At 34.5% G+C, this 11,572-nt stretch overlaps 1 protein-coding gene across 1 annotated transcript; it reads right to left on the minus strand.

Moving 5' to 3' along the window:
• Positions 1–4,789: 4,789 nt before the first annotated feature.
• Positions 4,790–5,731, minus strand: LOC110285062 (olfactory receptor 4C12). Its single transcript, XM_021151095.1, has one exon. It carries the CDS (start codon positions 5,718–5,720, stop codon positions 4,791–4,793), a length of 930 nt encoding a protein of 309 aa, XP_021006754.1. The 5' UTR covers positions 5,721–5,731; the 3' UTR covers position 4,790.
• Positions 5,732–11,572: the final 5,841 nt, after the last annotated feature.

The following is an 11,572-nucleotide window of genomic DNA, read 5'->3' on the forward strand; positions in this document are numbered from 1 at the left end:
CTCTGTTGAGGGGCATCTGGGTTCTTTCCAGCTTCTGGCTATTATAAATAAGGCTGCTATGAACATAGTGGAGCATGTGTCCTTCTTACCAGTTGGAATATCTTCTGGATATATGCCCAGAAGAGGTATTGTGGGATCCTCCAGTAGTACTATGTCCCCATACAAGACTTTCACTTGCTTAGTTAGAGTTACTCCAAGATATTTAATATTGTCTAAGTGAAGGGTGTTATTTCTCATAATTTTTCCTCAGACCATTTGTCATTTATATATAGAAAGGCTTCCAATTTTTATTTAGTTAATCTTGTATCCAGTTACTTTGCTGAAAGTGTTTATCAGCTATAAGAGTTTCCTTGTGACTTTTAGGATCACTGATGTATACTTTCATCTCTGTAAATAAGGATCCTTTGACTTTTCCTTTTCACTTTGCATCCCTGTGATCTCTTTTCCTCGTCCTATTGCTCTGGCTAAAATTTCAAGGACTATATTGAATAAATATGGAAAGAATAAAAAAAAACCTTGTTCTTTTCCTGATTTTAGTGATGTTACCTTTGTTGTTGGCCATTGTCTTGCTATGGATTGTTTATATTATGTTTAGGTAAACCATTTCTATCCCTAATATTTCCAGGACTTTTATCAATAAGGGGAGTTTAATATTGTCAAAAGCCTTCTGCATGATAAACCACCCCTGCATAGATGGGATGAAAATACTCTATCAAGGTGGATTATCTTTTTGATGTGTTCTTAGACTCTGTTTGCAAGAATTTTGAGTATTTTTCCACCTATGTTCATAAGAAAAAGTAGTTTGTAATTTTCTTTCTTTGTTGAATCATTTTGTGGTTTGGGTATCAGGGTAACTGTGGCCTCATAAAATGAATCTGGCAATGTTCCTTCTGTTTCTTGAAAAAGTATCCTTTATTCACCTGATGTAATTGTCATCTTGGAGGCTTACTGATGAATAAACTCACCCTTTATAATTCTTTCTGAACTCTGGCAGGCTGGTTCAACTCAGATGTTGTGGCTCAAACTCCTCTTCAAGATGACTAATTCAATCTGCCTTCTCTCAGCTTCTCAGTGAATTGCTCTAGCAATTTGTCTAATCTTCTCCTGAAACCTGCTTTGAACTAAACTGACTGAATTCAATTGAACTGGCTGACTAAATTGAACTCAACAACCAAACTTGCTAATAAACTCAACTCCATTGCAGTGCACTTACTTCACTGACTCCCATCTTGAATGACCAAACTGAATGATTCCTGAGAGTTAGATATATCTAATCTCTGACTCATTCTGTCAAATCTTTCTCAGATTCATCACTTTGTCTCAATTAGATGTCACTGTTTGGTATTAAAGGTGTGTACTAAAGGATTCCAGTCAGAGGGACTAAAGGTATATATTAAGGGCATGTCTGCATTCCAGCCAGATTACAGACCTAGAATGTCTTTGGATATGATAAGACCATCCATGTTTTTGTGTTAAAATTCTTCTACACTTTCTGCTTTGTGAACCAATTTGAGGAATATTGGTGTTAACTCTTCTTTGAAAATCTGGTAGAATTATGCATTGAAATAATTTGACTTAATTTTGGTTTGAACTCAATTTTAGATATTAAAATGGATGCACCAGCTTGCTTTTTATATCCAGCTGCTTGGAATATCATTTTCTAATCCATTACCCTGAGATAATGTTTATCTTTGGTGTTGAGGTGTGTTTCTTTTATGTGACAAAACCATGATTCCAGTTTTTTAATCCATTGTGTTAATCTGCATCTTTTTATTTGGAGTTGAGGCCATTGGTATTGAGAGATATCAATGATCAGTGATTTTCTTTACTGTTGTTGTTGTTGTGGTGGTGGTGGTGTGTGCATGTGCATATGTGATTCTTCTTTTGGTTTTGATGATATGAGATTGTTAATTTCCTGTGTTTCTGTGAGTGTAGTTGACCTTGATCTGTATTTTGCCTTTTATCACATTCTAATATTAGATTTGGCTAGATTTATACATATTTAAATTTGACTTTATCATGTAATATTTTCTCTACTTATGATGATTGAAAGATTTACTTGTCAATAATATCCCAATAAAACTAAAATTAAAAATAATTCACACAGCATTATTTGATAAAACATACATAAGTTTTTATTTTTAAGATAGCAATAAGTGTGATTATTATCTTCAGAAATCCAAAATGTTCATTAAAACACAAATTTAACATAAGTTGGTTTATTTCTGACTACTCATGGTAGTGATTAGCATGAAATCAAAGTACAAAAACATACTAGATGATCAGGAGATGGAAGTACAGAGGGTTGCAGAATCTCAACACTGGCTTGCAAAAAGGAAAAAAGAGTGAGCTATTCTTAAACTATTATTTGTCATTTTCTGTGGAAATTGAAGTAGTTATCAAGCAATACAAAGAATAGAATCCCAGAATAGAAAGCAAATCAACTAACATAAGGAAGTACAGAGTGTGTGGATCTCATTATTGCCTAACTGATGGACCATCCAGGTACATCCAAGAAAAACCATAAGAGGAAGCACAAGGCCTGCACAGTTTTTTTTATTTTTTTTTAATTTTTAATTTCATTTTTAATTAATTTTTTGCACTCCATATAGATTTAAAGCATAGAAATAGCTCAGCATTGAGAAGGGGTAGTGAACAGAAGTTACTACTCCTAACTAAGAAGGTATTTGCATTTAATACCTGCTGGGAAAGGGAAAACAAGTTTGTTCCAATAGAGTGTCACTGGGTATATCAAACATGTTCCAAGGCAAAGCTCATGCCTAAGAGTGGTTGGCCAACACAAAACATACTCCATATTTTATTTTGTTTGTTTTAATATACTTGCTATGACTTTTGATTTGGTTTGCTTTGCTTTGCCTTATTCTTTTGTTTGCTTATTTGTTTGGAGTTTAGTTTTGTTTTGTTTTGTTTTGTTTTGTTTTGTTTTGTTTTGTTTCCTGAGAGAAAGAACATATGGTTGGATAAGGAAGGAAATGGAAATAATCTGGAAGGAGTTGAGGAAGGGAAAGAAGATGATTAAAATATATTGTATGAAAAAATAAGAAAAACACAAGATACTCATATTTAAAAACTAAACTCTTTTCTATCCAAACAGATCATCTGTATTAATTTACTCAAAATCTGATGATAAGTTAAATTCACTATACATTTGCTTTCAGTGTCTCTCCAGGCTATATTTTCTACCCATCATTCTGAAATATCTTGGGCACTCTTGGTGTTAAGAATTTGTCTTGTTGATTTACATATATATTTTGTTCTTCTGCAAGATTGGCCTTTCATTCACCTGTAATTGTTAATCCTGATTTTAACCTTCCCCGGCTGTTATCTGTTTCTTACTTGTCTATGCTTTGCCTTCTTGTTTAATAGTGTCCCACCTTCTGGTGCCAGAGTTTTACTCATCAAAGATTCTTATAATGGAAGAGAGGTTAAGCCTTTACACTTGATGTGTAAAGGTGTTCAGTATAATATTTACATATCTTCTACGAACCACCTCTAAATAATGATTTATCATCTGTCCATTCATTTTCAATGAATTAATAACCTACCAGAACATGTTTAATCTAAAACTTATGAGATATCTCTTCCCAATCTCAATGTGTTTCTTCTTGCATTTAATTCTGACTGTAGTTTCCAACAATGCATGTATTTGTATAATACAGGAAATGTCTACTAGAACTAATTTCAATGAGTTGCATTGTTATCTTCATGGGCACTTTCCCACAAAACTCATTTGTTTCCTTTGAGAGAAAACGTCATCAAATCACACTAGTACCCATTAATTTACAAAGTGTGCCTGTCTGTTCTGTGATGAGTATGTTCTGAAGTATCATTCCTCTGCAGCCTAGGCTATCAATTCAAGACAAGCCTCATTGTTTACCAGTCTTAGCACATAAACACACACAGGGGCACACATACACACACTACCACCACCACTACCGCCACTACCACCACCACCACCACCCATCAGCACCATTATCATGATTTCAGTGGAAGATTTGAAGCTTGTTAACTTTATCAAAGGAGTTTATTTTGTACCAGCTTCTATCCAGGTCTAAGAAAACACAGTGAATTTCATTAATAATGGACAACAGCTATGTGTTTCACAATTATGAGAATCCCAGTGTTTATAGATTTAAAAATATATACTTGGAAATTTGTAAAATAAGGGTGTTTTGATTTCTCTATAATTAATACCCTAATAAAATTATTCATTGTGGCTAAATTTTATCTGTTCTAGTGAGAGATACTTTGTGGTCTGTCTCCTGATTGGATTTCAACTAATAAAATATGAAAGCAATAGAAGGCATATAGTTATAAAATGAACAGTAAAACTTTTTTCTACACAACCAATATTTAATAGACAATAAAATTTAGAAAACAAAGAATTAATGTGGGTCCTGGACTCTAAAGTGAAGGAATATCATAAAAAAACTTACTTTCATTAATCAATAATAATCAGTATCTTAATATCACATAAAATTATTACTATCAAAACAGTATTCCAGATTTATGCTTTCTTACAGTCTAGAGGTGCTTTAGATTTCTAATCAATTTACAAGAATTTGCTGATTCAATACCAATTATTTGTGATGACAGACATAAGACAGGAGAACATACATACACATTATAACCCAGCTTTAAATTTCTGCTAAAATAGCTATATCCAAGTGATATCTAACTCTGCCTTAGAGTTGACATCCTCATCTCTAGATCAAAAAAAGGTGGCTAAGATTCCATGTGTGTCCCATGTGCAAAGTTCAGTGACATGTTTAATTACTATCTGAACTTACTTTTTTTCTCCAGAGCTTCTTTATTGCATTTTTTACTTCAGCATTCCTGAGGGTGTAGATTAAAGGATTCAGCATAGGAGCAACCATAGTATAAAACACAGCAACACCTTTATCAAGTGGCAAAGTGGTCACTGGACGTAGATATACAAATATGCAAGGAATAAAGAATAAAACTACCACTGTGATGTGAGACACACAGGTGGAGAGGGCTTTGCGCCTGCCCTCTAAGCTATAGTTCTTTAAAGAACGCAAGATGATCACATACGATCCCATCAAGAGCAGGAAATTAAATAGGCAGATGAACCCACTGTTGGCAGCAACAAAGAGACCAAGGGTGTGTGTGTCCATGCAAACAAGTTCCAACAATGGGTACAAGTCACACATAAAATGGTCTATGATGTTGGGGCCACAGAAGGGCAGCCACACTGTAAAAAGGATCTGAATAGTTGCGTGGAGAAATCCTCCAGTCCAGGCTACCCCCACCAGGAGAATGCATAGCTTGTGGCTCATTATGGTCATATAGTGCAGAGGTTTGCAGATGGCCACATAGCGGTCATAGGCCATCACTGTCAACAGGATGATCTCAGTAGCACCAAAAATGTGCTCTGCATAGACTTGAGCCATGCATCCATTAAAGGAGATGACTTTGTTCTCTTGAAGGGAGTCCACAATCAGCTTTGGAGCTGAAGAAGAAGTGTAAATTGTATCTATCAAGGAAAGGTGGCTCAGGAAGAAATACATGGGGGAATTCAGAGCCTGGCTGTTGANGANAGTGACCACAATGAGNAGGTTGCCTGAAATTGTTNTCATGTACAGAACCAAAAATGTCACGAACACTACTTTCTGCATTTGGGGGTTCTGTGTAAGACCTATCAAGATGAACTCAGTCACGTTCCTTTTATTCTCCATCTGTGTGGTATGGTTAAATTTTCTTAAATCCCTTCCCAAAAATATTTTATCTTCAGGAAAAAGAAAAGAGAAATAATAAAATGGTTAAATAGTCTCAAATTCTAGTTTTATGAGTTCTACCAAGTCACAGATGAAACCTAGTCTTTCCAAAACTCTATAGAAATAGATCTAACCTTTTCTTAGGTATTTTTTTTTTTTTTTTTTTTTTTTTTTTTGTAATTGAAAGGGATTCTTAAAAGTCATAGAACACCCCAAAGGAACAAGCAGAGGAGCAATTTCAAACTTAACTTTTACATCAAAATGATGGAACAGAGTAATCATTATCAGTAAAAATTTTGGAGATTAGCAAGATATGGATGTATGGATGTATGGATGTATGGATGTATGGATGGATATAAGGTAAATTGCCACATAAAATAGTCCTTAAAAACTAATTCTATTCATGTAAATGTAACAAGTAAAAATTAGTGATAATAATTATGTAATTAGTACTTGAAGATTATGTTCTTTCTATGTGTATTTCAAGACTAAACTAAAGTTTGAAGTTTCTGCATAAATTTTTATATAGGCTGTATTCACTGATTTTAAAATACAATTATATTTGTTCCATTTTCTTCACATCTTTGCAGAAAATAGATGAAAATGGAAGAAATATTAAGTGAAATAAGTCAAATATCAATATCACATATTCTTTCTCATAATGGGATGCTAAAACTAGCATCAATCTAAACATACAAGAAGAATTGGAAAAATGGGGATCTCAAAAACAGGTACCAATCAATTAAATACTCAAACACAGTGCTGCCACATGCTCCACATCACAACTGATGACTAAAGTTCACAATAACCCATACGTTTTATGAATATCTGAGAAGATCTCAAAGTCTGCAAGTATAAAGAGATAATGATAAGAGGGAATATTAATGATCCTGATTTGATTAGTACATACTGTGTATATGTGTTGAAAAGGAATAGTGTGCTTCATTAAGATGTGTAATTACTACATCTTAATCAAAAATAAGTTAGAATCTGGTCAAATGGCTCAGTGCTTAAGAGTGTATGCTGCTTCTGCAGAGGACCTCATTTCAGTTCCTAGTACCTATATTAGATAGTTCACAATCAAATACAACTCCAGCTGCAGGGAATTCTGAGTTTCTTCTTCTCACAGAAACCTGCACTCACATGTGCAGTTAGACACACACATTAAAAAAACATAATGCTTTATAGCCACCCAAACTTATATGGAAAAATTAATTAATTAAAATATTGAGGGTATTTATTTCAGATATAAAATTATGGGTGACTTGTTATTTCTTTCTTTAGTTTTTCATCATTTTCCAAATACTGTATATTGTATTACTAATTCCACTATCAGAAGATAATTTTGATTTCCATATTTAGCCCTCTAATTAAAAACATGAACACTTAAACCGAGTAAAGTATTATGCAAAAATATAAGCAATTGTACATTAACACATTGTGGAAATCCAAGAAATAGCATAGGAATGTAACTAAAAGATAATGGAATGTTCTCATAAAATTATGATTGTTGATTCACAAAATGAGCATAGGACAGGGGCATGAACAAGCACTAATGAATGGGCACATAGGAAAGAGGATGAGATTACCCTGACCACCCCACACAACACGTTGAATAATCCTGGATATAATGTTTATTCTAAACTCAAAAATGGGTGCTCCTTGAATTAACCCCATTAATTAACAATTCATTTGAGAAGTAAATAATTCAAGCCTAAATAATCAACCAGAACCTACTTACTTAATCTGCTTCATTTACTTGATGAAGACTGCAGGTGTCTCTCAAGCTTCACAATATTACTAAAACTTTTTACATTGACATTTTTTATTTTTCATGGATTTCAGATTTCTCTTTTAAAAATATCTTCATGAGTTTCTGACATACCAGAACTGAAGGGTAAGATAAATTGTCTTCATCGTTTTGGTCATGACTGAAGTCTATGGGAAAGAGATATTTTTCCAAGTGACTTCAACAATATTTCATTGACACATGGACCTTAAAGCTCTAAGCCTGGGATTACAGCCTCCCTTCTAAATAGCCCAAAGTATCAGAGAATCCTCCCAAGACCAAGAACCCCTGAGAATAGAATGGAGTGCATTTCTAATTGCCAGATCTTCTCTAGAGGAGCTAATCCTTAGGATAACAAAGACTGGACGAACATGTTTCCATAACTACAAAATGTCTGTGTCCAAGTCACTTCATGATCAAAACCACACGTAAAATCCAAACCTTGATGGTCCATCATTACTTCAGTTAATAATTCCACTTCCTGCAATTTTTCAAGTAATCTGAATACATTTTAATAATCTTTTAACACACCAAGTTTCCTCCTTTACCCTCGCATCATGCAGATATGAAACCAAACTGAACAACTCAGTCATTTGTCAAAACTGATGTCTTTAGTGTTCAGTGACAGAATAAAGGAATAAGTGAGGAATAAATAAAGACCTTTATTATTTAAAATACCCTGCTCTGGTTCAAAGAATGGTAGCATACCCTGTGGCTTTTGCAGAGAAGCAAGGAGAGTCTGATCTTCCATGAAAGGAAGGCAAGGATGTAAAGGGACAACCTCACCCCACACTTCCAGGTATTTGGACATGAAGCTTTTGCTGGGCTCGACTTTTCCACATTTTGTGCAGCTTGCTGTGGCTTCCTTGCTATGTGCATGTTTCCTGTGGGACATCCCCATAATGAGCACTGTACTGAGTGGTTTGTGTATTTCATCTCTTCCTCACAACAATGCCAAAATGTTTAAAAACTTTTAAATGTACATTTTAAAGAAAATAAGACTGTGATAAAGAGATAAACAACTTACCTAAAGTCCCAGTAATAAAAGGTAGAGGACCCTGTATTCAAATCCAGGGTGTCTGTCTCCAGCTCTTTAGCCCATGTCTCCAACACAGATTCAGTTCAGTTTGATGGTCAGCATTGCCAGAGTTCAGAACAGTGAACTTGTGCCTTAAAGCCATGAGCTATTGTCACAGGAAAACTTAATAATCCTCTGCTAAGCTCCAAAAAGAAGTCAGATGGCAATGAAGTCAGATCTGTAATCTGCCAGTCTCTAGAACAACTCTACATTAGAAGTCTATGAGTACCTTGTATTTTCTCAATTTATACAAACTTTAAAGTTGAGGGTCTAAGTGCCAGCTAGGTAAGTTTTAAGGAAACAGAGCCTATCAGTCAAGGACAGAGGACAACAATAACCTAGGTCTGCAAAACTGTAACACTTATACTTTCTGCCTCAGTATCGCTCCTTTCTTAGGACAATACAATATGAATACATACAAGGAAACAATATCTGCAAAGGTCAGAGAATTATCTTCTAACTCGTAGCTTTCAGTAACTGTCTCAATTCTCAGTTTAAGGTTATAGATATTTAGTCATGTAACAGGGACATGATCTACTACTGCAAGGGCACGCTCTCACAGTTTAATATGATACCCAAGAACATTTGATGAGGTCAAAATTAACTCTTCATGAACCTGAGCTTTTAATTAAGATACCCAATAACAGCAGAAAATATTATTTCCCGTTCCAGATAGTGAAAGAATTCTTTCAGAAAATAAAATTCAATGCCGTTCTTCTTCCTCCCATTCTGACCTGTCTTGACTGTTTTGAAGGTCACATATCTATCAGAGCTGCAACTCCAAAGAGCCTGTTTTTCTCAGATGCATTATGAATCTCCTGTTATTGGTACAAGTTGATACTTTTCCCCACTCATGAACCCTTAGCAATTTTTTTCTAGAAAATATGTGACTACCTAAACCAATAAAGCATACAAACCAGCATATTCTATGACCCACCCAGCTACTTCAGTCTCTATATTCTTCCCATGCTCAAAACCTAGAAATGGGCTTTTGCACTTTCATGAATTGAACGTCTTTTTTTATAAAATATGTAACATGGGTGTGTATCCATATTTACATATTTGTAAATCTCCTAAAACATCTAATAATTTTCAAAAAGTATTGTTTTGATGGATTTTATGGCAAACTACTTAGGGAAGACTGGAAATACAATAAACTAGATTAAAGATATGGGTTTTTGGAAACTTACTGTGGCTGCTGCTGCAGTTGAGGTGAAAGCCTGGGATCTTTAGAAATACAGAGTAATTTATTATTACATACAGCTACTTGAACATCATTTCATGTAATGTATGTATCCCAAATCCACAATGACTAAACAATACTTCAGGAGGCAGAGACTGTCAAACGACACAAGCTTCAAGTGCATTTAACAAGTGCTTCCACATAGGGATGGCTTTGTAATGCCTGTCTAAAGGAAGGTGCTTTGTTGAAATCGACAGAGATCTCCCTATTAAAAGAAATCTTCTAATTTTCCTTGCTACATCAAGTTATAAAGCAAGACACAAATATGTCTATCCTTTAATTCTCCAGTGGAAGAAAAAGAATGAAACATGTGAAGAAAGGCTACTGAGTGCTTTATTAAAGGGCAAACAGGTCTCACCTTTGCCCTCCCAGGAATTAATTATTTCTGTTTTTCATAGAGTTTACCTTAGGAACAGATACTCAGAAGTACTTATCTCTAAACAATTCAGAGATTGGGGCTTTTTTCCTGCAGTTGAAACTAATTTATTAATAGTCGACATCTGGTCAGGAGTATTGTGATGAAGCACATGTTACATCAGTCCTTGAGACCATGACTGGGACAGAGAGTGCTCTTGCTTCTGTATGGATAACAACCTGGGTTTTGCTCACTCTTTAGTCCTGAGAAAGCTTCCTTGCCATCTAAGGTCATGTACAAGATGGAGACACTTACTTTCTAACTGTACTAGAATATATCAGTACTCTCTCTGTCCCTAGGAATGAATTTTAGAAATGGGTACAGTTTTAAGCAGTGTGACATCAAGAAGCTAAAATTCTACTGTTAAGTTTCTCTGTGTAGAATCCAAATCATTCTGTTTTCTATACCTTTCCATTGTCATTGCTTTAGAAGTTTAGGTATTTCAGTGGCTCCTCAATGGAAGAAGACTTACTCATTAAAAAAAAAAAAAAAAACCCAAACAAACAAAAAATGAGAAGGCTTTATTTAATAATATATGTGCATATACATATATGCATGTTACAACAATTAATGAAAAAAAGTTATGAATTTCAAAGAGAGTGGGGAGGGGTATATAGGAAATTATAGAAGTATGAAATATGAAAAAGAAGAAGGAAATAATTCAATGATATTATAATCTAAAATAAGAAGTAATACAATTTTATTTTATAGCCGAGAGTGGTGGCGCACTCCTTTAATCCCAGCACTTGGTAGGCAGAGGCAGGTGGATTTCTGAGTTCGAGGCCAGCCTGGTCTACAAAGTGAGTTCCAGGACAGCCAGGGCTATAAAGAGAAACCCTGTCTCCAAAAACAACAAACAAACAAACAAACAAACAAACAAAAATTATTTTATGATGGGAGGGGCTTGGTGAGGGGGATAGGAGAGCAGAGACTTGGATTGAAGTGAATTAGTTAAATTTTAAAAATCCAAAAAGTATCAGATATTCTTCATAATACTACCAGGAAAATAGTTCAGTATCCCAAGATTCTAATAATATACCATATGAAAATTTCTCTACATTTTGGAGGAGAGATTATTGTTAAATCACCTATCATAAAAGTTTAAATAGTTGTCATAACACACATGGCTAGATAGTAGCTAGAGAGCCAGTAGTACCAGGAACAATAGAGCTGTCAGTTTTAATTGCTAAAGTCACTAAGCATTATATCCTAAGCATCATGGTTTTGCTTCTATTAATAGAATGTACTTTACTGAATAATTTTTATTGAAAAATTTTTATTTCTGGGT

This window comes from Mus caroli, chromosome 2 (genome assembly GCF_900094665.2).
Source record: "Mus caroli chromosome 2, CAROLI_EIJ_v1.1, whole genome shotgun sequence".
NCBI lineage: Eukaryota > Metazoa > Chordata > Mammalia > Rodentia > Muridae > Mus > Mus caroli.